This window comes from Melopsittacus undulatus, chromosome 9 (assembly GCF_012275295.1).
Source record: "Melopsittacus undulatus isolate bMelUnd1 chromosome 9, bMelUnd1.mat.Z, whole genome shotgun sequence".
Taxonomy (NCBI): domain Eukaryota; kingdom Metazoa; phylum Chordata; class Aves; order Psittaciformes; family Psittaculidae; genus Melopsittacus; species Melopsittacus undulatus.
This window is the reverse complement of record NC_047535.1, coordinates 7,824,801-7,852,502: the sequence shown is the minus strand read 5'-3', so window position 1 is coordinate 7,852,502 and position 27,702 is coordinate 7,824,801. Positions and strand designations below refer to the sequence as shown.

Here is a 27,702-nt window from a genome sequence, read left to right as displayed (position 1 = left end):
TACAGAAGGGAAAGGGGGATGGGTTTGTACCATGCTCCCTCAGGGTCAGCTATTCTTTCCTGGGGGGAGGCATCGGCTGATGTGAACAGCTTTCATCTGGGGATGGGCCGGGTGACTGATGTGGTCACATTTGTTTGCTCAGCAGCAGTTGCAAATAATGGATGCTAAAAGGCTTTGTGGTTCATTGATGGCCATGCTCATAACCACACACTCTTCATCCAGTTCTGGGGAAGAAATGCAGTGCTTTCCATCTAACTTCTCAGGTCCTAAGCCCTGCCTTCGACATGATGTGGCCTTGGTCCTTTCACAGTGTGCGCAAGAGACCCTGTGTTGGCATGAGATGCTCCAAAGTGGTAGCTGGACCCTGTGACAAGATTGTTCAAAGGTCTTCCTTCTTCTCACCACTGTGGCTGCCATAAACCTGGACATGCACACGTGGCACGGGACCCAGCCCTGTATGGAATCCGTGTGTAGTAGTGCCTGTTGAGTACATTTGCCTCTCCTATTTCTTCAGTGACAGTACTGGGAGCACTTTATTGTCAACTCACATCAGGGCCAGTCTTCAAGAGGACATTATGGGGTTTCTCTATGTAGTCTGGTCCTCAGAGGCATGGTGAGCTCCCAGGTTTCTTCAGTGGAGCCTAATATTTGTTTTCCATCTAGCTTCATCTGTTCAGCTTGGCCCCACCTGTAACTGGGGAGACCCCTATTTAATACTTTCTCCATGTTTCCTATTATTAGTCCTCCATCTATCCCAAACCATCCATCCCAGGCCACCTCTGCACCTGGGCTGATCTCTGGGCCAATGTAGAATTGATACCTTGTTTTCTATCTCTTCTTCCCCATAGGGTGTTGGACATCTGTGACTATCCAGAGCAGGGCTGTATTAGCTGACCCCTCACCCTGCCCATTTTAATCCATCAGGCATGCCCTGGCCTCTCATGGGAAGCTGTAAGGGGAACAAGGCATAGGCAGGGTAGGACACAACTACCTGAGGTTTATTAGGTTTTATTGTCCTTATTTCATTATACCTGAATGCTTAAAGAATCTTAATTGAATCAATTTCAAACACCTGGGGCAAACAAGCCGCTCAATATGAGACAAGCTGAGAAAGGAGCAAACCAGGCTGTCGGTTCCCAGGTCTTTCCTGCATCCTCCCACCAGGCAAGTACGGGAAACTCGTTCATTTATTGCTGCTTAATAATATATACTTATGCACTGTGTATCCCAAGCTATTTGCATTGTCAAGTCATGTGCATTGACGTGGAAGCTTTGCTTTCCCTTGTGTTGCTGCCGGTGTCATCTTCAAGCATTTGCCTAACAATGACTCGATGAAGCAAAGGGAAAGAGCAGAAATGGATGGAGGAACCCAGCCAGGGCTCCCTGTCATCATCCTGGGAATTGCAGGGTTATGTTAACTGAACATCTAGCAGGGAAATGCCTTCCCCCTCCAGTTAATGTAGCCATATTAGATTTGTTCTAAAGGCCAGCCAAATTCCACTCCACTGATTTCTAGGGCAGTTTTCCTAGTGGCATTCTCATCTCCCATTGCCTTAGCTTATGCCCCTACAAATATTAATCAACTTAAACCAGAAGAAAGTGCTGTACCAAATAAACAGGACACTCCTTGCACTTCATCTCCTTTATTTTCCAGCCAGCCAGGCTGCCATGGACACACAGGGATGCTCAGGACCTTTCCCAAGGTTGTCACCATTGTCGCAACACGTATCTGTCAGGTTTGTGCCTCTTGACATCTTCTGAATTTGGAGGCTGGGCTTGTAGGGTGAGTTTGAAGAACAGACTTGCTCCCTTCTCTTATGCATGAGTTAGCTTCTTCTATCTTGTGCTTCCTGTGGGAGCTGTTTGCAACCCACATTCTCAGTGATGAGCAGGGATGCATGTCGTATCTCCTCTCAAGGCTTCTCCCAGCCCTCGATGCTTGTTTAATTACCTGGATAAAACCTTCCAACTCTCTGGGCAGGGACACCTCTAGTGAATCTCCTCGGCACTAAATTATCCATAGGTAACCTTGATCATCAGCACAGATGGGTTATCCACTGGACTAAAGCTGGGCCTTCTTCACCCACTCATTAGAGATGAGCGCTTTGCAAAGGACCAGCCTGAAAACCACTGCAGGACAAGACTGCCTACATCCCAGGCCAGCAGGCATCAGCACGCTTCCCACAGCTGATGTCCCCTTATCCTGTGATCTGCACTGCTGGCCCCAGAGCATCCTCTTAGGGTGGCATCAATCCCTGCCTGTTTGTAGAGCAAGGCTGGAGTTTTCTCTTGGCCATTTGTTAAACAGCTGGAGTGCTCCCTGTATCCAAGGAAACCTGCCTTAACCTGCTGCTTACAGGGAGGCTTCAGCAAGTTTCTCTCTGCTTTCCTTAGTGCTCCCAGGAAGTCCATAAGGGGACATGCGCCTGCCTTGCTCTTGCACTCCCAGTCTCCACAATCCCCCAGCTTTGGGAATTGAGCCTCCATAGAGCAGAATGGGAAAAGCCCTGATCTTCCCAGTTTTGTTGCCACTTGGTTGCAGTTTCACACAGAGGCAGACCCCAGAGGCTGGTTTTCTGCTTCTATTTCTTTTTCCCTTCTTCTTCTTCCCTACTCCCAGCATTTCCAGTAGGCGAAGTGCAGTGCAACCGCCCACCATGGAGATGCTCTATGCTGCGTCTTTCACTAGGGTCATGTGTGGGAGCTGAGCACTGCCAGGAGAGATGTGGATGAGGCCTTGGGAGGAGGTGGAAAGGATCAAAATCCAGGAATTCTGGAGAAGCTGGGAGAAACCTGTGGATTAGTCAGTGCCTGTGATTGCAGCTGGGACCTTCCACCTCTCCCCCAAAGGGGGAAAGACTGCAAGCATCAGGGACAGCAGAGAGCAGGCAATGCTCTCAGGTTTCTCTAGTCACTTTCTCTTCCACTGGCTCACGTTTACTCTCTGAATGTGCCTGTCAGCAGCTCCTTGCCCTGCCAAGCTGCTGCTGCAGCCCTGACCCTACCCAGATGCTGTATGTCTCCAGAGGGAGAGCAGCTCTCTGTTCTGCCCTACAGCACCTGAATCCATCCCATCCCATGTGATGCTGTCAGCATTCCCTATCCAGCATCCATTCCCCCTGCTTTGTCCCTGCTGTCCCATCTCTTATCAAAGCAGCACTGATCCCAGCTCTCTTCCAGAAAGCTCACAGTCCAAAAAATTCCTTTTCCTTCCCCAGTTCTTCTGTTGCTTGGGAGCTGGATTCAAGGCAGAAGGGTAGGAAAAATCCATAACCCTGTGGGGTGGATCTGACCACCCTGAGCTCATGCTAGGGATGCAGGGGTGGGAGAAGGGAACAAATCCAGTGAAGCAATTCGGGCAGAGAAGGGCTGGGGGCCATGCCAAGGTTTCCCCAGTCCCAGAAATGGCATTCCAAGGTGAGCAAGGAGAAAAGAGCCTCTACCCCTTCCCTGTCCCCATCCAGCTTGGCCCCTGCATCCCCAGCCCACTGCTGGGTAGCATCTGTCATGGCCATGCTGCTTGGTTTGGCTCTGGCACTGTTTCTCTCTCTGCCAGCGCATCCCCCAGCATCTCCGGGAGGTTAAACAGTGCTCTGGGAGCCAGAGGCTGCTCCTCTCCCTCCAGCAAACCCATCACGCATGGCGCTGTGATGGCTGGGCTCTGCTAAAAGCCTCTGCCTGCCTAAGCTGGAGCAGGGCTGGGTGCTTTCCCAGGTATGGGTTAATGCTGCGGCAGCTGCAGAAGGCAGCTATAAGTGGGGTTAGCACTGCCTGAGCTCCCCACGCTGCCGGACAGGTTAAACTCCTGCCTTGGCCTTGCAGGAGCTGGTCTTCAACTCAAGGCGAGAGTGACATCGCTTCCCGCTCTCAGGTTAAGCATTTCTGTTGCTTTCCCTAAGGTGGCAGTGCGAATCCCAGCACTGCAGCATCCCCCGGCAGCCCGGTGTTAAAGCTCTGCATCTTCCAAGGTGTCCCTCTCCTCCCAAAGCACACAGCACTGTGTTTTGTGGCTCCCTCCCCATCCATGCTGTCCAGCCTGGCCACAGTCAGTGCTGGGGAACCCAGAGCACTGCAACACCAACCACCATCAGTGGCAATAGTGGTACCCAAACAAGCCCAGGTAGGACGATGCGCTAGGGGCTGGCAGTGAGAAGCAGCTTGCAAGCAGAGCTGAGAGGGCTGACAAGCTTCCAGGGTCAATAGGAGAAGAGATGATGGGGAGGTAGAGAAAGCTGGGGGAAAAGAAAAGGAAAAATCTCTATTTTCCCCTAATAGAGAGAAATGAAAAAGTTATTGCTTTGTGTTGGTGTGGGGAAGCTTTAAAGGGTGATAAGAGGGTGTCAGAAAGCCTTGGAGGCAAGGAAAGCACACTTTACATGCCAGTCTAGTGTTTTCACTCCTGGTTTGCAGGATCTCTCCCCAGCTTTGCCTGTGTAGTGCAGTTTGGCCCATGGCTGTCCAAGGTCCCTGCACCCAGGGAGCCCCACTGCCACCCTGTACCCCTGACGCTTCTGGGTGCCCAAAAGAGTCTCTTCTACATGTAGAAAGACCCAGACTCTTCTAGAAGAGCTGCAGTGGGCTGCTGACCATGGATCTTCCGAACTTCCAGTGCACACTGACCAAAGGAGGTTAAAAATGATCCAGTTGGCAAAAATGCCCTGTAATTTCCTCTCTCTCTGATCAGAAAGTACCCCCTTAGGAATGCCAGACAGCCCTGGGCAGCAGGCACAGATTTGGATTTACTTCTGTTGTTCAGACCAAACAGCTGCTAAGGGCGTCAGTTATACAGACGGGATGATGTTGTCACTTTATGTATCATTTTTATTTCATTGCTCTCCAGCGTTTGTAATACCCCGGAGCTCAGAAGCTTAAATAACAGCTCTCCCCATATTGATTTTATCCTTTGCCATTTGGCTCTCGCTCTTTCCTTTCCCTTCAAGTTCCTATTTTCCAGGATTTTATCCGAGCAGCATCCCTCTCCATGCTTGGACGTGGATGTGGCCAGTGGGAGATGGCAGGGGAACGGACAGCACCAGGACAGCAGCTCTCTTGGGGTGCTCCAGAGGTGGGGCTGTTGCACACATGATGCTGCAGTGCCTCTTGGATGTCTCCTTACCAAAGAGAAATGAAATCAGCACCGAGACTATATCCCAGCTGCCATGACTCCGAAGGAAGTTGTGTTTAGGATCAGGGTGACCCTCTCCGGCCAGCATGGGGATGGAGCGAGCAACCAGATGGTGCTGAGGGAATTATCACATAACAAAATGTGTGTCTTTCTCCCTGGTGCCTGTGAAGTGACCACACAGTCTTCACGTGGATCCCCGCAGGAGGTGTGCTGCTGCTCAGCCCAAGGGACTTGGATATTGGTCTGTACAACCTCTTTTCCTCTGCCTCAGCACTGCACCCGCAGCTCCTGCAGCCTGGCTGCTCCGGTTGGTATGTGATGGTGTGTTTAATGTGCTCTCCCTGCAGGATTAGAGTGTAGATCTGGGTCCAGAGACCCCGGAGCTACCAGACCCCCAGAGTAGCCTGCTCCATCCCCTCCAGCAGATCTTATAGAATCACAGAATGGTTAGGGTTGGAAAGGACCTTAAGATCATCCAGTTCCAATCCCTTGCCATGGGCAGGGACACCTTCCACTAGACCCTGTCACCCAAGGCTGTGTCCAACCTGGCCTTGAACACTGCCAGGGATGGAGCACTTATCACTTCTTTGGGCAACCCGTTCCAGTGCCTCAGCACCCTCACAGGAAAGAACTTCTTCCTTATCTCACCCACCAATATGACAGCAACACTTTGTGTTGTAGGTGGGGAGACAAAGAGCACCTCTGGGAGACCTCCAGGAGGACACTGGGGAGAAGTGCCCCAAGAGGAATGAATGAGAATGCGATGCTGGAGGCACCGAAATGGTGTGGGCTTGTGTCAGAAGAAGGAGCTCCCCTCCAGCCAGTGTTAATAGGCAGTAGGAGGGAATATTTATCTCAGCTTCATTAGATGGTTCTGGCATCTAACGAGGGAGCAAGGGGAGCCCTGTAGCATGATGAAGCAACTGCTGCTGAATCTGCGTGCTCATCGCAGCAGTGTCTGTGCACGCAGACAGGTCAGACTGGCACAGTGTGGTCTGGAGGCTCAGCTTATCCGTCTTGGTTGTACAAGCTTCATTTGGGTAATCTGTACATAAGCAGCTGATGATGATGGCTGATGGACCCACCTCTGTCTTAGTGAGAAACTGAAGTCTGTGCCCAGATGCTCCTCATTGCAGCACAAGGAAGAGCCTGGTGTCATTTCAGCTATCCTTGGTCATTTCAGCTGTAGGGACCATCTCCACATTTCAGCTGTGTGCAGTGCTCTGTGCATTTGCAAAAATAAAGCGGTCCTTTAATATTTAATCACCTATTAGTCACTTTTATTTATTTTACTCAGCTGAACTGCATCACAAGTGTTTCAGTGATTGCTCTTCACACTGGAAGCTCTTTGCTGGAAGGAAACTCCCCAGTGTTTGAGACTTTGGACCAACTCAGGCTCCCCGGAAGCACTGCAGAGGTCTGTCTCCATCCCTCCCCAGGCTATCCCAGGAGGAGCAGGGCTGGCAGGGCTCTGGTTAGTGCTGTTGCACCGTCAGCGGTTGCTGTGTTTGGCTATCACAAACCCCAGCCTTGCCTGGCAGGGGAGTGGGTGCGGAGGCAGAAGAGGGGGGAATGGGAAGATGGGCTCTGGGGACCCCGTCCCGCTGAGGAGGTGGGTTGTGTTTCACATTAGCTGATGCTACTGTGTGGTTTCCAGCACTAGCCCAAATGCAGAGGCTTGTGGCAAGCCAGCTCGGATATGCAGTAGGCATAAATCACATCATCCAGATCTTTCTCTGTAAGGATGAGGAAAGCCTCTTATCAAACTGGTGTGGGGAAATGGGGGGGGAATGCTCAGTGCTGAGAAATGCCAAGCAATGCGCTAAAAAAGTGGAGAACTGACCTTTTTTAGTAAAACAAAGATTTTTCTGCATTTTAAGATGGATCTTGGGCTTTGGCCTCTCTCTCGGTATTAAAAGTGGCAGAGCAGGGATGATATGAGTGCCAGTGTGGGGGACAAGATGGCACTGCTGCCCAGACATCTTCAGGGCTTGCTGGTGTCCTCCTCTGCCTTCCAACCCTGGCAGTGTGTCCCAGAGCTTGACTTGCTGGTGCCTGTCACAAGCCAAAATGACCGGAGAGATCACTTCCCCACTGTAGGATGTTGTGTTGGATCTGGAATTGGCTGGGCAGAAGTTTGGTGAGTTATTTGGCATCTTGAGCTTACACAGGTGAGTGTGAGATAGGTAAGGCTGCTTTTGGGAAGGCAAAGGACATGGCTGAAGAAGGAGCCAGGCAGGGGTAGGCAAGCACAACTGCTGCATGTTCAAGGAGACTTTGTGCCCATCACACTGCAGGCATGCTCATGCACATCACCTCCAGCCCCTGCCTGCATCCCTCTTTTCCTTAGCTCCCAAGTGCCTGCTTCCAACATACATCCCTAATCCTGCCATTTGCCTGCCTATTAAATCACAGCCTCCTCCTCCTGATCCTCCATTTTCATCCCTAACCTGCACCTCATCCCCCTGCAGCCCCTCGTCCTTTTGCAGCCCCCTCTTTGCTCACCCCACACACTTTCCTTGGAAGGGCTAAAATAAGCTCTACCTGGAGTGTGTTCAAAGGCTAATGTACATCCTGCCTTAATTATTGATTTGTTTATTGCAGACACTTTGGCAGGACATTTGCCACATCTCACACACCAGGCTGCTGCCTTCGCTTCGCCTTGCAGCTCACAGGGGCTGAGGACAGTGTTATAGGGGTGACCTGAGGACCATATGCCCAGCTCGAGGGCAGCCTTCCATCACCACCAGCACACCCAGGGGCTCTCAGGTTAACGCCTGTTAAGGTCAGCCCTGCAGGAATGGTGAAAGGTGTTCCAAAACCAGAGCCCCCCATCCAAGCCTTCTTCCCCAGGTAAGCAGAGCTTGTGGAAGCTGTTTCCCATAGCAAGATCCCCTCCTGTAAGGTGGTATCAACTTCCAGCGTGTGTCTAGGAAGTCTGGCACAAGGGATCAAAACACAATTATGCCATTGAGCCCCAGCTGCTGTCATTCCCGGGCGGGAGAGATTGGATGCTGTGCATTAGTGGGATTGTTAACGGCTCTGCAAAGCCCTGGTTGAGAAACAAGTGTGGCAGCGTCCAGAGAGAAGGGCTCAGAGGCATGGTCCTGCTACTGTGGCTGCTATCACTTGTCACCCTGTGCTCCAGGAGCTCTGGCTTACAGGTGATGCTGGAGAGGCATCAAAGCAGGAAAACACAGCTGCCACCAGGAGCATCCTGCTTTTCTCCAGTGGGCTGAGGTGCCTGGGACACAGCATTTTGGGGTCCTGTTTGCTTAGCCCAGGGATCCTAGCTAAGCCAGGCTTTGTGGGTCATGGTCCTTTTGGGTTCAGCATGGTCACTTCTCCCTGCATGGTGGGTTGAGGGTGGGACCAGCTGACTCGCACCCACCGTGGGATGGAGACATGTCTCAAGTTATTTGGGATTTCATGATTCCCTTGGTGGAGCAAGAAACTATTTCAAGCAGCTGTTGACTCCAGTCATCCTTGGGGTTTATTTGGGAGAGCAGCACCCTACAAAATGATTTCGGTGAATCAACAGAGGTGGTTGTATCAGTTCTTCCCTGCTTAACCCTGATGCAGCACCTATCCCCAGAGTCAACAGAGCCCCCCAGGAATGAAGATGTGTGAAAGATCTGGAGGCATAAACAGGTCAGGGAGCTTTCTCTAAAGTGATTCCATTTCCTCACATGGGTGGATGGGGTTTGCAGAGCACGTGTGTAGAGAGGAGCTGAGGGTGAGGAGGAATTGATTCTCCAGTGAGCTGTGATTCAACCTGAAGGCTTAGTAGGGGCCCAAGATGAGCATTGTTACCTCCCTGATGAGCCGTGTGTCATGGTCACTCTTCCCTTCACACTGTTTCCTCCCCAGCATCCCAGCAGCAGCCTGAGCTTCTGTGAAGCACAGGGCAGTGGGGAGGGATGCTGCTGTGGGTGCCTGCCCAGAAAGCAGGGACATGGGGATGGTGCATTGCAAATGCAAGAGAACAGGGTTTGGCATGGATGTAGCTCTTCCTTTTGTTCTTACAAGCATAGAATCATAGAATCATGCTTGACAATAAGCTGGAGGGTTGGGAGGTTTTAATTTTTTATTAATTTTGATTAGTTTTTAAATCTAAAGCAATATTTCTTACACTGAGGTCCTGCATTATGGGATATTCCAGACTCTCTCACCCCGCTGCAGTCTCACATGCTCCACTCGCACATTCAGAGGCTGAATGAGGAACGTGGGGTTTTTGAAAGCACAGGCTTGGTTTGGGGAAAATCACAGGGGAAAACATGAAGGAGTCCTCTGCTCCTTTGTCCTGGCAAGGGCTGTGTCTGTGACTGCACAGCCTGACTGCTCACATCATACATTTCTGACTGGTGCCCACAACCGAGTGTCTCTGAGCATGTCAAACACCCCAGGATACGTGCAGATGGCATCAGAGGAACAATGCTGGGACTATAATTCCCGTTATCTGCCTGCAGCATGGCCATCGTGGGTGCCTCCTGGGACCCCTTTGCACCCCCCTCCCCAGCTCCTCTCCAAGCACTGCCCTCAGGCTTTGAAGCCTCAGTCCTCCTAAAGCTTCCCCACCCCAGTATGAGAACTGCTTCTCTTTGCTCTCTGTAAGGATGGACCAGCTCTGCATAGAGCATCGCTGCCACATCAAAGCGCTGCCTTGATGGTGGCTATAATCTGCTCCCCCTCCTATTCGTTGGGCTTTCCAAGACCTTCATTTCAGTCTCTTTTTTTCCTGACCACTGCAGACACCCTCCCTGGGCCATCTTTTGAACATTACAGCCATGACCAGACCTTTTTCCTGGCTAGACACATTAATTCAGGAGCTGCCAAGGTGGGAGATCAGTTCAGGTCCTAGCGATGAATGCAAGCACAGCAATATTTGCTACCTTTGTGACAGGGCTGTTTCTAGACCTCACTTCAATGTTTTCTCCTGAATCTTTTGTTCCTGTTTATCTGAGCAAAGGGCTCCTGGTTAGATGCTTTTCCCCTTAATGGCCTCAGAGAGTTTACAGACAGGACATCTGCTGGAATGGCTTTAATCCTGACCTTGTTCCCACATTCCCATAGCATGAGCAAGGACAAGCCAAGGTTGGAGTTTCTTATCACCAGCTGCAATCCATCCACCTCCCCAGCTGAGACCTTCACCTTTCATCACACAGCTGTCGCTGCCCAAATATGATTGCACCATATCCCCTACCTCTTTCCATGCAGCTTCCCTGGGGCCAGGCTGTCCCATGTGCAGAATGAGACCTTCTGCATCTAAGAAGTGACATGGACATCAAATCAAAAGCTGCTTCCAAGCTCTGCCCAGGTTAGTGGGAACGAGGAGCTTCACTTAGGGAGCAACACTTTTGATGCTCATGTGCCTGCATGGCCCAAACAAGAGATAAAAACCTCCTTCTGGCCCTGCTGTGGCTGAGGTTTTCCTCCTGCAGCCCACACCAGTGATGCCATAGGGGATGCTGTGCCCCAAACCAGCCCTAACACCTTCCCTGAGAGCTGGCAGCAGCTCTTGGGCATTTACCCTGCAAACTGGACCCTCTCCAAAACTGCACTTCTTGGGGTGTCTCTGCCAAGGGGCACATGAACCTACAGCCAAATCCCCTAAGCAGGGGATGAAACCCTTCTCCCTGCGTTTCCCATCAGAGCTCACATCCTTCGTGTGATGCCAAGCAGCAGCTCTGCCCGCTCCGGGGCTGGCTGCCTTTCAGGGGTGTGCAAAGCAGTCCTGCTATAGGCAGATCCTTCTGGATGAGAGGGGGGCTAGAGAAATGTCAGCTCATCACTTTCAGCACTCAGCGAGTGCTGTTCTGGTAACAGGGAGCGGGCGGTGTGAGCCTCAGTGTGGGCCTGCAGATCGATACAGAGATCAGAGGCAGGAGTGGACGTCGGAGCTTATGATGACTGAGCAGATATTGGACCATGGATCTCTTTCTGGTCATGCCCCAAAGGGCTGTTGCACTGGGCCTGGGGGGGCAAGTGGTGTACTGGGGAGCCTTTACTTGGGAAGTGGGGTGGCAGGAGTAAGGATTGTCCCCAAGGGATGGCCAGCACTTGAGTGTGATGCTAAAGGCAGCTGTGTAGGTGGGAAGAGCAGAAATGCGAACAAAGCAGCTGCCTTCACCTCTGTTCATGGCCCCAGGCACTTCTCAGACCTGCTCCTTCTTCTGGGCTGGGGTTTTGGTAGCAACGTGAGTCTCCATGCAAAAGGGGAGACAGGGACCTCTAGGCAGAAGAACTGGTGTTTAGTCTCAGCCAAGTGCATCCCATGGAATTTCTGGAGGGTCTCGAAGGCCAGAGGGAACCCAGCCCCAAGCCCCTGTGGGGCAGAGTTCTCACAGGAGGCACTGATTTCATCCTTCATGGTGATGCTTCTTGAAAGAGCAATTTGCCAGCATCCCTCAGAGCAATAACAGCAAGGCCTCTTCTTGAGATACTATCTCTGTGCTCTGACAGCCCCATCACTCACGCCCTGCTCCTGCCTCCCTCTTCCACAGGGACAAGAGTGAGGGATGGTGTATTCCTGCCACCAACAGGTCCCAAATACTCCAGTCCCCTTTTGGGTTTAGGTGTAGAAGAGGTAGCACTGCCCTCACTGAGCATCATCTTCTGTCTGTTCATGGACCAGTGAGGGTTCAAGCAGGGGAAGCAGGACCAGGGGCCACCCAACTCTGGTGCTGGGTGAAGGTTGGTGACCCCTCTGCTCTCCGTGGCAGGGACTTTGCTGTCGCTGCAGTCTCTTCTGCCAACGAGCTCTCCATTCCCCCTGGCAGCCTGCAGTGAGGAGGATGAACAGCCCCCTGGCTTCTTCCTTTCCCTGCCTACCTTCCGCCTGCCCTCCGGGCACCCAGCTGGATGCTCCCGCTCCTCCCATTCCCCTGCTTTGCCCGGCCACGTTTCCTCTGCAAGCAGTGGCTTTATCTATTAGCGGCAGAGGAAGCTGTGGCTTGGCACTAAACCTCCTCATCAGCTGCTGAAGCGGGGCTGCCTGGCACCGGGTGTGCATGTCATGGGGATGGGTGGGCTCCTGCATCTCCTCACCCAGGACAGCCCACATGAGACCTTCCCAGCTTGCTGTGGGTTAAACCTCTTCTTTGCAAGGAGAATTCAAACCCCAAAGCCTCTCTGGGTGAGTCTGTGCTCTGTTAGTTGTGCTCTGCTCCACAGCAGGGAAGGACCCCACATCCTGGGGGATGGAGGGATACAGGGTAAGCTGCCACTGGGTGGGCACCAAGCAATGCCACCCTAGCACCAGCAGGTTCTGGCACTGATCTGCCCACAGGAGAGCCCTGCTGTACCATGGGACTGAAGTGGGTCCTTACAGTGGATGTGTGCCCCCAAACGTGTCCCCCACACTGTGGCCCTGTGGCGATATACAGGGGAGGCTGATGGCCTCACACTGGTTTCACACGTGTCTGATATCAAGTGCCACGTGGAGGCTGTGACCTTGCACCAGCTCCAGTATAAAGGAAGCCCTGGTCTTGCCCCAGGCGCTGGTTCTGTGGGTACTATGACATCCCTGTCCCTTGTACTACTGAGGGATGAACCCACATGCTGGCTGGGCTTTCTGGGGTGCTCACCATTCAACAGGGACATATGACATAGTGCCTTCATCGGTGTCTTCTCCAGTCTGGTTGCATTGCTTAGCAACAAGTATGGTGTTTCTCTGATATGAGTGGGGAAACTGAGGCAGGGAGTAAAATATACACCTGGGTGTTTTCCTTTGGTGCCTTCCCAGCTACAGTCTCCATATAGGTGCCTGATAATGGGAGCTGCTTCTCATGGGATTCAAGATCCACCAAGTCCTCTGTGCTCCACTTCAGTGACCTCTTTGGATCCAGGTGTTTTGCTTCAGTCATTCACAAGCAGGTGAGGCTCAGCAAAAAACAATCCTCCCCCCTTGGTATATATCCTTTAATTGAAGGCACCAATGTCCTTTGGGGATTCCTGGCAGGAGAAGCTCTGATGAAGCTACCTAGCACCCTGGAAGCTCCTGTGGGAGCAGGACTAATGCCCAGGTATGCACAGTCCCTTGCACATTGTGGGCTGGCAGCAACAGGGGAGGTGTTCCCCAAGCATAAGTCCTGTAGGGATGGGCCCCTATGAAGTGGGATGGGCACATAAAGTGTGGTTGCAAATCTTCCCTGTGGCTGCTTTTAAATTTCTCCTCCTTTTATTCCCCCCAAATCCCATTGCCCCTCCTAGATTAGGATGACTTGAGGTGCATTCCAAAGCCTGGAGGTGCTGCTTCACTCTCTGCTTCTCCTCCCTGTGCAAAACCTAGTGCTTGGTAAGAACAGACCCTTGAAATACTTGAAGTCCTACACCTGTAATTCCTCCCTTCACCCATGCTCTGCCTGCAGCACCATCCCTTTATCGCTGTGGCTCTGTGCGGAGGAGCAGAGACATGGAACTATTGGTGTTGGGGGGTTAAGGCATGCAGGAAAGCGCTGGAGAAAAGCAGAGCAAATTAAGCAGAGCTCTGATCTGCTTGGGTTTGTGCTTGCCAAAAATGCACCATGCATCTTAATTCGCTCTGCTGTTCAGCTCGCACTCACTGCTCTCCTGATGCCATTTCGGCGCTCTGAGCTCAGCCTTTTCAACACTTCAGTCTTCCTCTTTCAGGGCTCTCTCTCTCTTTTTTTTGCATGTCTGATTGCAGAATCTGCTGCAGGAGGGAAGGGGAAAGCCAAGGAGGGGAAGGGAAAGGAGAACAGGAGCGCCTGCCCTGGGTGCTCCTGCCTGCACTTCCCGGCAGCCGGCGGAGCCCCCGTTGCATTTTGGAAGGGGGGGGTTTGCTTGTGTCTTTTCTAGAAAGTCCCTCCTGGGTGCTCTCCAGCAGCTTCTCTTTTCCCACCCAGCCTCTCGCTGGGATCCGCTAAAGGACAGAATAAACGCTGTAATCCACACGGGGGGTTATTCTCTTCCAGCTCAGTTTAATCCTTCTTTCCCCTCCACCCTTGTGTCCGGATTGCGGAGGGGGATGAGTGTGTGTGTGCATGTGTGTGTGTAAAACCCACCCAACAACCCCACGAAACGCAGCATCGTCCTCCTCCAAATAGCCGAAAGCGCCTGAGGAAGCCGGAGCCGAGCCAGAGCCCCTCCGCTCTGCCCCCAGCTCAAATTTAACCCCAGATGCAACTTTTCCTGCGCCGGAGGGGCTCCAGCAGCTCTGGGGTTCGTTATTCCCCTTTCTCCCCTCCCTCCCCTCCATTGATTTTAGCGGAGGGGGGTGGGGAATCCTTTTTATCGCAGAGCCCGGCTCGCTTTGCAAGCCTTCCTCCTCCTCCTTCTCTTCCTCCTCCTCCTCCTCCCTTGCTTTTTGTGCCCGCCGCAGCAGGGCTGGCCAGCCCGGGGGAGGGAAGCGATGGGAAGGGGAGGTCGCCCCCTCCTCTTTCGCTCTGTGTGTTTTTTCTGCAGGTGTGTCAATTTTAATTCTGCCCAGTAGGTGGGACTTGGTGACTTTCGCACCGGTTTTGTTATTTATTTATTTCTTTACCTCCCCCCCCCCCCCTTTCCACCCCCCCCTCTGCTTTCCCCATTCGCCTCCCGTTGCAATCCTCCGGAGCGGCTGGCGGGGAGCGGCGGCCGGGCCAGCATGCATCCCCGCCCGCGGCCGCTGCCCTAGCCGGGATTACAGCCGCTCCGAGCCAGCTGCCAGCATGATTTCATCTGCTGGAGGATTTTTGCATCTGATCGCTTGAGGTTTTGTTGTTTTTCTTCTTTTTCTTTTTTTTTTCCTCCCCCCGTCTTTGTTTCCTTCCCCCTTTTCCCCCCCTTCCCCTCCCTCCATCCCCCCTTTCCTCCTCCTCCTCTTTTTTAGAAGCAGCAATCGGAGATGGATGTCTCTCTTTGCCCTACCAAGTGCACTTTCTGGAGGGTATTTTTGCTCTGGAGCATTTGGGGAGACTATCTGCTTTCGGTGCTGGCTTGCCCTGCTAATTGTCTTTGCAGCAAGACAGACATCAATTGCAAGAAGCCGGATGATGGGAACCTCTTCCCTCTCTTGGAAGGGCAGGATTCAGGCAGCAGCAATGGCAACACGAGCATCAATATCACGGACATCTCAAGGAACATCACTTCCATGTAAGTGGGGGTCCCCCCCGGCTCTCCCATGGCTCAGGTACCCGCGGCATCGCTCGCTGCCCCCGAGCTTCCCGGGCGGAGGAATCCGGCTTCCCTCTTCCCCCCATCCCCCTTTTCCCCCAAAATAAAAAGCCCAGCAACAGTTTGGCCAAGGCTTAAGAGGAATAAAGTAAATGAGATCCGATTCCTTAGCAGGGGAGAGAGCAGCAGGCAAAGATGCTAAAGCTGCTGCTGCCTTTAACTGTTTGCTTCTGCAAGGGGAGGGGGGGACGCCACAGCAGCACACAGCCACATATTTACCCAAATTGGGCAAGAAAAGCAAGTTCTGAGCTGCTTGTTCTTTTTCGAGACTTTGGATCCGGTTAGAACGTCTCGTCTTTTTATATCCCCACAACAGAAAATGCTCCTGCCCTGCCCTGGCTGAGTGGATCTGGGGTTCTGCGGTTTCTCCTTCGGAAGGGGAGGGAGTGGGGTGTGAAAAGGAAAATAGGACAGTGCGATGTCCCTTAAGTAGCTTATTTCACTCGTATTGTTACGATTGTGCAGCTCGCCGGTGGTGCTGCCACCGGCTTCGTAGCGGGGTGGTGGCGGTGGGGAGAGAGGCATCGGAGCAGGGGGATATTTTTAGTTGAGCACTTTGCGTTTGTTTGCATGCTTGTTTATCTGGAAAATCAACTCCAAGTTGCGTTATCCTTGTTTGGAGAGGCAGTTAGCAAAGCCCATGGCAATCTCATCAGCGTGGAGTCGAGAAAGGAATATATTTTCCTCCTGAATCCATCATAGTGTGTGTGTGCAGGGAGGGGGGGGGGGGGGGGGGGGAGAGAGAAAAGATCCTCATCGCTTCCAATCTCTGCTCTTTATTTTTCCAGTACATTTTTGGGTGTGATGAACTCTGAGCCATTTCATTATTCTAATGCTAATTGAAATGTGAGCATTTAGGGATATGTAGCCCCCAGAGCAAGTTGCCAGTGGGAGTTGAGCTGAGAAGAGGTGGAATCCTTTATATTCTGGCAGTTAAATGCAGCAAGGTTTGAAATGAGTAATGGAGGGTTATTTATTTCTTTCCCCCCATCGATGGCACAGTTGTATGGAGGGAGAGGTCTGTGCTGGGGCTCTTCCTGAGGCTGTTTCGTTTGGTCACAGTGCAGTTGCAGCAGAGCCATAGAGTAATTGCAGTGCCTCTTTCGCAGCTCTGCTTGTCACCTTTGCTGGGTAAAGATGAAGGGAGCTGCTCTTCCCCCTTGCTTACAGGTTCATGTGATGCCCAACCATGTTTTCAGCAGGTACCTGACCCTAAGCCCCCAGCCCTGCCTTCACCTCACCACCAAACCTCTGCAAACCTAGCAGGAATGGGCAAAGTAAATGGAAAAACTCATGCAAGGCTCCCCTTCTAATCGCCCCATATTTATCTTGCATCGCGATGCTGGAGCGTGTTCTCTGTGATGCTGGAGGGATGTGGGTGATGCTGGGGAAGTCAGAAACTCGTGTTGTTTTTATCCCCCTCCCCGTGTTTGCTGTTTGTTGTGGTTTGGTTTTAACCCTTTGAGGGGTAGGGAGCAGCAGGAAAGGGTTTGGAAGGCACCAGCGTGAGCGAGTGTGCATTGTCAGATGCACACATACATCTGAACTGTTGCGGGAGGTAGCATTACGTGTGTCCTTTGTGCCCAGAAAATGTCTTTACTGCTTTGAAATTGAAATACTCTGATAAGAGGACTGTAAAAAGGAAGGGAGGGGGAACCCAGCGGACAACTCCAGAAAGGGAGATGCTGGGTAATTTTGGGAGAGGAGCTGCTCTTTAAGTTGGGGAAGGAGGAGAAGGTGCCAGTTTCTGCTGGAATTTGTATGCATCTCTGCTCCACACTGAGCAAAGCACATTCCCTCACCCCCTGCATCGCTGCTGGCCCTAAGCTTCCTTCCTCAGGCACTGGGGGGCTGAGGAACAGGACTGGGGTGAACCCCAAAATGCCACAAGCGGCTGAGACTGAGCATGAGTAGAAACTTTCCCCAGGGATCTGTGCTTACTGGGAAGACAGCAGTGGTTCCTGAGGGATGTTTATGGGAACAGAGGTGTGGTTTGGATAGGGGGGCAGCTTCCTAGTGAAAGAGTCACTGCTGGGAGCTGGGGTTGAACCTATGCTCATGCTCTTCTGTGGGAGACATCAGGTCCTACACCCTTCCAGGTTGATGTCAGGCCTCTCTCCTTGCCAGCCCCCATATCATGTGTTCTGGGTGAGGGGTGCATCAAACCCAGCCTGGTCATCGCTGAATCACTCCCAGCATGTGGGTCTGATTCAGCTGGGCACTGAATGGTGCTTCCCCTGATTGCCAGGCTCACTGGGGCTTGGCTTCAGTAGGCAGCTTGCTTCATTTCTGGGCAGCAAGTAGGTAAAAGCACCTTCTCCCACTGGGCTGGGGGGGGAATAGGGATGGCTCAGCCCCGTCCCTGTGTCCAGACGATGTGGTGCTCTAGCTGGATCCTCCCCTCAGGCCCCGAGGAAGGTGATGGTCCCTGCTCCATCGGGCTGCTGGTGTAAAGGCAGATGGAATGTGGGGTGGTTTCCCCATCACTGGGGCCAAGCAGGGCCTTATTCGTGTGTGAAAAGACGAGCTCAGCTTTGCTGTTAGAGCTTGGGTACCACTGCTGAAGGGCTGCCAGGACCATTCCAAGGGCTGGAGAAAGAAGGCAGTGTGAGCTGGCTTGGAGGGCTTGTCCATCTTACCCCCTTGAGCCAGGGCAGAGACCCCTCCATGCCAGCCCACCCCACCCTGACTGGGGCCCAAACCATCAGGAGCTTTGGGTTATTTCACATCCTGATGGCTGATGAGACCCCTGAGGCAAGGATGATGGAAGGACAGGAGACACTCAGCCTATAGCAGTATCCATAGCAGGGCAGGTCAGACCTATGTGTGCCTGCAGTGTGGTGTCCCATCATTGAGCCTCCTGTTGCACCCCTCAAATGAATGGTTATTGCTCCAATTGCTGCTGCTTATGGTTTCCCATCCTCTGAGTGGATCAGCCATGGTCAGGGCTGTGTAGCTCCTGCACTGTCTGGGCTAGGGGAGATGATGGCACACAACCCTTCTGCACATGCAGGTGGTGCCAGGTTAATGGTGAAGCAGGGGAAGGGCAGGAGGTTCCTGCCCTGAGACAGAGAAGTTTGTGTTGGCTGATGTCCCTCTGCCCTTTCTCAGCGTACCCGAACCATGTCCAATTTTGGATCGCATCCCTGGGGATGTGGCTCTGCACACAGAGATCCCTGATTGCTGCCAAGGGTCCTGTCTTAGCCATGGGGCCAACTGGACTTCCCCCATCCTGATTTAGGTGGAGGATGACCATGGGGCTGTATATATTCATGGTGTTGCTTCTCCTTGTGCAGCTGGGTGGCTTTTGCTTTGTCCCTAGCCAGATGTGACTTGTAGAGTTGCTCCAGCTCCCCCTAACCCATCCTCACCCCCACAACATGGGGCTCCATCCATTGCAAGACCTCCTTAAAAAGACCGCATGTACAGGGATAACTTTGGTCCTGGATATCCCATGGCACAAACTCCCTTCTGTACATGCCCACATGTACTGAGCAACACCCGGAGGCTGTTCACCACTGGGTCCCCATCCATGGCACCATGGGGTGCCTGGGCTTGCCTTGTGCTGCCGTGTGTCGGGTGCCAGCGGGTGCCACGTGCTGGGCAGGACGGGAGTTACCCTTCTGGCAGCGTGGGCAGTGCCTGCGTGCGCCGGCACGGCGCGTGGGGAAGGACAGACGGAGGAGTTTGCCATCTGGGCCTCCCTACTTCTCAGCTGTTGCTATGGCACTGCAGAGATGCTGCCAGGCAGGCGGCACTGGCCTGCGTTTGTCACCCCTGGGCTCCTCCAAGACAGGGAGATGTCCCCGGTGTGAGAAGCCTTGGTTCTTTACCCAGCCTTACCAGGGGAGAATGGGATTTCTTATGGTAAAACACCCTTGACGGGTGAATTTGCAAGGGTTTATCTGTGTGGCTTGTAGCTGCCTTCGATGAGATGAATGCAGAGCAACCCAAGAGGAGGTGGGTCATCACGGAGCGCTGTGGGATGCAGGATTTCACGGTCTCGCTTGCGCAGCCTAGGGGAAGCATCTTGCTCCCTCCATAGACAAGGAGAGCAGCCCTCTCCGCTCCTGCTTTGTCCCACCAGCTGACGGCAGCATCCGCTCCACCGTGGGCCTGCCTGGGGGTGGGAGAGCCACGTCAGAGCCGGGTGCTGTGGGTGAGCACAGCGCAGCCCCCACTCGCTGCGGGAGCTGGGAGCATGTGGCATGGGGGAGAGTGGGGGGGGTGGCAGCACCCCTTCATTGCTGGTGCAGGGAAACTGAGGCACCGGTGATGCCCATGTCTGGGAAGGAGGGAAGGAAGGGCAGGCGTTTTCCTGGGTGCAGTGGAACTTGCTTTGGCAGCCCCTAAACAGGCAGGAAGGGGGCTGCTGTGATGCTTGAGTGGTGATTGCTTCAGACAACAGGGAACAAACTTTTCCCTTCTCTGTGAACCAGCCAGAGTGTGCTTTGTGTGCTGCTGCTCTCCAGAGATGAAGGGCTTTGTAATCCCAAAGCCTCCCATTCCATTTCCTGGTCCCAGAGCCTTTGGCTGCTACAGGGATCATTCAAAAGGGCCCTAATTCAGCCCAACTTTATTTTGCAAGGGTCTTAAACAGGGTGGCTATCCTGAAGGATGTTAGGATGAGGAAGGTGGGTGTGACATGCACCTGTGGGGACAGAAGAGGATGCTGAGATGTTTGGGACAAGGAGGTGGGCTGAGATATATATAGTCTTGATGCTCTAGAGGTGCTATAAGGCTGGAGCACTGATCCTGATTGTCCCATATCATTCACCTTGCATCAGGAATTGGGTCCATTTTGTGTGCACCGAAGTAGTTAAGTTGTAGCAGGGGTGCCCAGGGCTGGGGGCATCCTCTGGGCTGGCTGATGGCTCCTTGACCTGTTCTTAGGGCCTTTCTCAATGCTGACCAGTTCTGATAGAGGCACTTCCCTGGTACAGGTGATGTCTTGGACTTCCAGTACTTTAATGATCACCCAGGCTATGTGCAGGGGCAGAGCAGAAGGGTCTGGGGTAGATGAGCTATAAAAGGTGGAGAGAGCTGGCTGTTAGGGCCAGGTCTCGGCTTGGCTTCCCAGCAGTGGCCAAGCTAATGGTGAGCAGAGGACATCAGGTACCCATCCACCCCTACTTTGGGACACAGGATTCCTGTTGTTTTGAGTCACCTGCCTTTGAGTCTGTTGGTGTCTGCCCTCCTTGTACCTGATCCCACTTGGTCCCCAAGTACTCCCCAGCCACGTCTGCATTGCCTGGCTCTGCTGATGGACCACACCAGGTATTTTGCCAGGGAGGAGGCAATTTTGGTGCCTGCCAGGACTTCCCAGGTTCTTTCTGAGCCCAGCATGGGGCCTGAGCTGGTGACCCTCAGGGTGCATGTAACATCTCCCCAGTCCTCATCTCCTGCAGGGTCTGGAGAGATCTAAGTCAGCTGTGCTTGTAGGCTTGTCTCCCTGGGCTTGGAGAGGTGAGGTGGGGATGCTTTGGGTTTAGGGCATGTGTTTCATGGGGGGAAGAAGCAGAGATGGAGGGGGAAGAGACTGAGGAAGGTTTTGCCTTTCTGCCCTTGGAGGCTTGGAGATGTGCTGCCTCTGGCCTAGGAGCTTTTGTAGAGCTCTGTTAGGGGAAAGCTTTCTGGTTCAGCTCTGCCCCATCAGTTCACCCCTGGGGGGGGTGACACCTTCATGGGCTTTGGCATAAGGGTGCTTGTGATCTCCCTGAGGCCTGTGACCATCCATTCACCCAGAGATGCTGGGCTCTTTCAGTTAACCACCAAACAGGCCATGGGATATCCCCTGGGATCACCTTTGAGGAGTCCTCCAGGTAGGTTGTGCTCAGCGCTGCTACCCTGGCTTGTCCTGCTTGATGCAGTGCTCTTGATAGGTGTTTCCCATGAGTTTATGGTTGGATTTGGTGCCTCCCATTCGAGGTGGGTCTGTAGTCAAGCAGGGAGTGAACCAACCCCACATCCTGCCATGCAAGGCTTCCAAAACTGAGGGTAGTAATGCTTGTAACTCAGCATGTTATTTACCAGACACTGTGCAATAGTAGTAACGTTGAGGTGTGGGTTTCCTGCAGTGGGGGTTTCAGCAAGCTGTGTAGGTGCTTTCTGAGCAGGTATGTTTGACAGCAGCCCATGGGCTCTGGTCTCCCCCAGATTCTCTTGCTCTCCCTTCCACACCAAGGGGTTCATGGTAAAACTGTTGTCAAGGTGGTGCTGTGGGATTTCTTGCTCAGAGGCTGCAGTTTGCATCCGGTGGTTGGATACCTCGTCCCTTTGTGCCCCGTGTGAAGAGTTGAGAACCAGCAAGCCCCACTCACCTCATGTGATGCTCCACGTCCGAGATGCACACACACGGCACCAACACCGCGGTGTTCTGCAGCCCCGTTCCCATTGTCCATCCCCCAGCAGGTGAAGCTGCTCCGCACACCGCGGCAGCTCCGCGGATGCACCGTGACCCTCAGCGCAGCCTCTGCTCTGGAGCCCCGGGGGCTGCTGCTTCCCTGCTCAGCCCCGGCTCATCCTTCCCTCTCCTCATCCACCGTTTGAAGGTGGCTGTGCCGCTAGAGGGCAAGCGGCAGCGGCAGACAAGCGGGCTCCTGGCTGCGCCGGCACCGGCGGAGGGACCCGCACGGCGGCATCGGGAGCGGTACCAGCAGCGGTACCGGCACGGGATGTCCGGTCGCCTCTGTCGCCCTGATGGATGCTGCGTGGGCAAAGAGCCTTTGGGGTGCCCGTGGGGCTGTGATCCTTTTGGGCTCCCGTTTGCTTCCTGTCTCAGCATTCCGATTCCCGGGTGCGCATCAGCCGATCCCACGGGAGCTGGACGAGTCGTGGATTTCACCTGCGGGATGATGTGGTCTGCACACCCCCGTGTACTGACAGCTCTTAGATCAGTGCTGCAGGGGATACAGCCCCAGCCCACCCGTGAATAGAGGTGATTTGCAGGTTTGTGGAAGGTGGTGACCCACAACAGAGTGGGTGCTTGGGGAGGTGTTTCTGGCCTGTTGCAAGTGTTTGGCGATGATGCTGCCATCTGTGACTGGTTTCTGACTGCATGGTCTGCAAGGGGAGACCCTAACAGCTCTGCCCATGATGCTGAAGGGGAAACTGGCCTGCAAGCAGCAGAGTAGGGATGGAGACCCTTTGGCTTAAGATCAGTTGGGGTTTGGGGAGAGGTCAAGCATGGATGGGGGATAAACAAGACTGTTAGATCAGCCCTGTTGTATCCAGCAGACATGAGATGTCCTCGGAGCAATCCTGGAGGTAGAGGCAAGAGGTGCAGGCTGAGAGCTGTCTCCGGTCCTCCAGGGCAGGTGCAATGCTCTTTGATCCTCTGATTAAACATGGGTTGGATGGAGGTTGGAGGGCTTAAGAGGCCACATGGCCTTCCTCAAGGTGGGAAGGCTGGGAAGACCCTGGTGTGAGGTAGAGCAAGGGTGAGTGATGATAGGAAGCTGCCCTTGACCCTGTAGCATCCTCCATGTGCAGCTGCTGGGTGTATCTCATCCTTCCCGGCAGCTGGGTCAAAGATGGACTGGTTTTCCATGTGTTGCCAGCATGGTGGAAGGGCTGTGACACCCAGTGGTCCTGCAACGCAACAGCAGATGGGTCCCCAGCATCATGGCAGGGTGAGGTTTGGTGGATGTGTGTTGAGGTGTGGATGATGGACATGGGTTAGGGCTGTGACATTGCTCAGGGCCTGGCCTTCATTTGAAGAAAGGGAGTTAAAGTCTCTATGGACCTTCCTTAGAAGGCTGCGCTGGAGTCATCAAGGCTCTTCTAGGAGCCCTGCTGCACCTCCATCCTCCATGTACCACCTTGTTTCCAGACCCCATGGGGCTGTGGGTCCTGCCCTGTTCCCCTCTGTGTGAGACCCGGCCCCTGCTTGCCTGGAAGAGCAGCACCAGGAAAACACGTGCTGTGGTTTTATCTTGTTTTCATGTGACACAGCAGTTGGGGAGCTGGAGGAGAAGCCAGAACCAAGTGTGCTGCCAGCTTTCCTCCAGCACTCCTGCTGTAGGACATAACAGAGCTTGCTAGTGACCATCCCTGTCCTGTACCCCCTCCAGCCTGTACCATCATCCACACCTTCCCCTCCTCCCAGCTTTGGTTTGCCTAAGTAGAAAGGAAAACTGCCTTTTAAGTCCCAGGAGTGGAGCAGAGAGGTCAGGAAGGATTCCTAAGGGAGTGTCATTGTATGACAGCACAGATGGGTGGCTTGGGGTGCTTTTCCTTGACCCCGGTGCTTGCAGCAGTGACAACAAAATGACCTTGGGATCCTGGGGCTCCATGGAAGGATGCAGGGAGATGCTGAGCCCAGGTGCTATCCCCTATGCTGCCCCTTCCCTGCAGGCATCCTTTGTCTCCATGCTGGGCAGGGCACATGGCACTGGTGCCTTTGCTGGCTGTCCCTTGGGGACTGAGAAGTGAGTAGGAGCAGATGGGAGCTTGGTGAAGTCCCATCCTCCTGGGTTCTGCAGTCCCTCAACCAGCCCTCCTCAGGCGGTTCCCCCTAGGAAATGCTACTGTAGGAATGCTCAAGCAGATGCTGGGAATGCTGAGGACCCTGTGGGCTCATGGTTTTGCCAGGAAAAATTAGGAGCATGAGTGCTCAGCTGAGCTGCAGTAATACCAGGCTCTAACTCATGACCCTGCTGGGACATGAAGCCACATGGGGCAGAGGCAGGGTACCTCCAGCTGCTGACCTTCCCTCTGCTCCTGGAGCAGCTCTGGCCTCATTCCATGCTCTCTGTGGCAATGCTGTGCTGTGACTTGGGCTGGGAACAGGAATCCTGGCTCTCCGGTCTGATCCAGCTGTGCAAATGCTCCCTTGGGCTGCCTGCCCTTGTCCTGGACCACTGCCCTCCTCAAGCCTGCTTCTAGCCCAGCTTGGGCATCCCTTGTGTCCATCCCAGTACAGATGGGATTGCCTCTGCGGACCTCTGTGAGTTATGTGACTGGAAAGGTCTCTCTTGTCCCCCAGATCCCTTGCCTTCAGGATGTAGCTCGGTGCTCCTGGTGCAGTAATGATGTGGATGCTGGTTTGGACTCTAATGCCTTGCCTGTGTTCTCCCCACAAAAATATATCCTAGGAAAACTGTGCTGAAAGCCACTGAGTCACTTGGTGACTGCTTCTACACAGCCTGAAGAGCAAGCAGAGTTCAGTGGGACACAGTGTTGAGGATCCTGTGTGTTCCCAGCTCCCTAGCATGCCAAGAGCATCCCTGTCCTCCTGGGGCTCTCCCTGTGCAGTTCAGTGTTACTGAGGCCTTTTTCCTAGTTTGAGCCTCACATGTGCTCTGGACACATCACTACTCCCATCCTTCTCATGGGCTATCCCAGGCTCTGCATTTGGAGAGCAGAGCAGTGGCCTGGTGCTCCCTTAAGTGCTGTGCCCCTTATTTCAGGGGTGGAAAGATGCTGGAGGGTGTCCTTTGGGAGCATCAGAGCAAAGCCTGAGCTTGAGGGGTGCATGTAGGGTGCCAGTGCAGTGCAGGGATGCTGGTTGGGCAGGAAGGGGCCTCTACAACAGGATGTTTGCAGAGCCCAGCACCATGGGTGTTAATGGCAAGGTGCAGGACACAGCTGGAGAGCATCTGGGAGAGGCAGAGCCTGATGAGGCTGAAGAGCCATCAGGTGGGCAGTGAGGGATGCAGGCAGTTGCAGTGTTCCTCACAAGATGCTGCAGTGGTGGTTTTGGGAAGAGGCTCTGAAGTGGGCATGCTCTCGGGTACAAAGCTGTGTGTGTTGCCTGCCCTGGCTCTGGGCAGTGGGAGGGATGTGGGTGGTGGTAGCTGGTCACTGGAACAGAGCTGCCTGCTTGATGGTGGGCTGTGTGATGTGCATTGGTGCCTGTCTCTGTGTCCCTCAGTGCTTTATGGGTTCACCCTCTGGCACTTGAGAGCGCAAGCTCTAGGCTTTGTGGTTGTAGCCAAGATCCCACTTTGGGGCTAAAAGATATTGTTTTGGGCAACCCTGCCTGGAAATCCTCCTCTCTGTGCCTTGCCTGTGCTCTCCTCCAGGTCTTCATGGCTGAAGTCCCTGATACCCCAGCTTGATGTATGCCTGGTTGTAGATAAGCTCTCCCTTCCAGGAGGGATGGTGGTGGCATCCCCAGGCTTGTCCTCAGCCCTGGGCAGGCTGCCCAGCACCCGTTGTGCTCTGGGCTGTCATGGCCCCAGGGGAGGGATCCCTGCCTTCCAAAAAGCACTGGCAACAGAGATTTATTTATTCAGAGACTTAATTAACATCTTTAAATATTTAATAGTAGTAAACAAACCACATCCAGTGGGATCAACATTTACAATCAGGGCTTTCTTAATTTATTTTCTTCCCTCTCTCTGGGACAGGCACTTGTGTTTTAGTGTCTGGGGAGGACTTGGCTGCGTGTGGGCTCTGGGTAAGGGATGGACCCACGGCACTGCTGGTGAAGGAAAGGAAAAGATGGGGATAAAGGAGCATGAACAGGCAGAAGGGTTTAAAAGGAAGCAGAGGTGTGTGCTTGGAGTATGGGTGTTGGGGAACTGCAGAGCCAAGTGCTGGATTTCAGTGGATGCAGGTAGAAGGGGACAGGCAGGAGATGAAGGTTCCTGCCATGGCACAGTTAGTTGCAATCAAAAGATGATGGTTCCTACAAGGGGAGGTGGCTTGCTGCTGATCTGCATCCTGTTATCTCTGCAAATGGAGACCTGCCTGGTAGTGGATTACACTGGGGGTTATTTATAGGCAAAGCACTGTACAGTTTTAATTTTTCCTTTTTGCTTATTCAGGCTTTAGCTCCAGAGGAAAATAGCCTAGGGTGGCTTTGAAATGGATTCTCTCTGCCCCATTAACTTATTCAGTGAGTTTAATGGCCCTTTTTTTGTCTCTAAGCCTTGAAGCCATCATTAAAAGGCAGAGATATATAAAGGCAAAGATACTCCTGAGCTTTAGTCAAACTTTGGGGTAGTGGCATGCGGGGCAATGGAGTGCTGCGGCCTGTGGTTTGGGTGAAGATGCACAGGTTTTTGCTCAATGATGTTCTGAGGTTTGGATGCTGCTCGATGCCTCTGGAAGTTTTTGCATGGAGAAGAGGTCCATGTTGCCTGGGATGCTGCACTGGTGATGCTTGTGCTTCTCTGCTAGGCAGGTGCCCCTGAGGAGCTGTGGGATCAGCTGGGCTTTGGTGAGAATGAGGTCCCCTGGGTGATTGGGTGTTATTTGGGCTCTTCCTATGGATATTACCTGGTGTGACTCCTAACCTGTCTGTGCTGCCAAGCTGCCATCTCTCCAGGCTGAAAGATAGAAACTGCTTCCTTTGCTTTGTATAAGCTGCTCACACCTGTATTTTCAACCTGTTTATGCCAGGCTGGGCAGTGCTCGATGCTTTCATGGCTGTCTGTGGTCAGTGCTTGGAGCCTGTCTGTTAGTGGCACCTGGTCCTGTAGCAGCTCTGTGCTGAGCATCCCAACACTGAGAAACTGGGTGTCCCTGCAGGGATTGCACTTGTTAAAGTTGTGATCTTCTGGTGTCTGGTACAAAACAGGGTATTTGGGGAGTGTCTGGAGGATGAGATGGAGACAAAACATCTGAGTCAGTTCCCTCCTCCTCTGTCTCTTTCAGGGCCAACCTCTTCACCTTTTGTATTGTAAATCAGACCTGGTGTCTTTTTGGGGCAGTAAAAGTAGAAGCATGCAAGACATGGGTTGGTAACTCATCTTTGGACACCTTTCTGCTGTCGTGATTGAGTTTCTGGTCCCCAGGCCCTGATGTGTTTGTTGCAAGCATCACTTCTGCATAGGCAGCCCTGTACTGCTGTTGGGGAGCAGTGTCAGTGAAGGGCTGGGGGCACTGGGGTTTCCTAGCTTGCTCCTGAGTATTAACTTGAGCTGGCACCACCTGGGGTGGCAGAGGCCAGTGTGGTGCCTGTCACACTTCCCCTAGTGCCCCATACAGCGTGCTCCAACGGGCAGATATCACAATGTGATGGAACAGCAACAAAAGCCTTAGTGCTGGGGAACTTTTCCCTTGTATTTCTTTACTTTTCCTACCCTTTGCACAACCCTTTGAGTTTAGCCCCTGGCAGTGTGAGCAGGCCAAGTGTAATCCATGTGTCTGTGTGCCCAGACTGGTATTTGCTAGCTCAAAGATGCTGCTAGGACATACTTGGGATGGAAGGTTTGTGGTAGGGGAAGACCCATATGTGCTGCCACCCGTTGTGTTTGTACCCCTGTGCCAGTCCTGTGCAGTGCAGGAGTGGGAAGAAGATGTGCTGGGAGAGGGAAAGGATTTGCTTACCCAAACTCAGGGTTGCATGTGTGAAGCTGACCCCAGACCCTGGCTCCTGCTGTGTGCCAGAAGCAGTGGGAAATGGGACAGGAGCCTGAGTAATGTGACTTGTGCATCTGTGCTGGTGGCCCTGC

The 27,702-nt window shown here is 53.3% G+C and overlaps 1 protein-coding gene across 5 annotated transcripts in view; it reads left to right on the top strand.

Annotated features, from left to right (window-relative positions):
- Positions 1-14,685: 14,685 nt before the first annotated feature.
- NTRK3 (neurotrophic receptor tyrosine kinase 3) overlaps positions 14,686-27,702 on the top strand; it is a 203,856-nt gene continuing 190,839 nt past the window's right edge. For 3 of the 5 annotated variants that reach the window (XM_005148764.4, XM_005148763.4, XM_031048689.2), the window contains exon 1: positions 14,902-15,217. In XM_005148764.4, the coding sequence (XP_005148821.2) occupies positions 14,970-15,217 (248 nt within the window). In that variant the 5' untranslated portion in view covers positions 14,902-14,969. Of the gene's footprint in view, positions 15,218-27,702 lie in introns of all 5 variants that reach the window. The other 2 variants (XM_005148765.3, XM_005148762.3) reach the window with 2 other exon arrangements.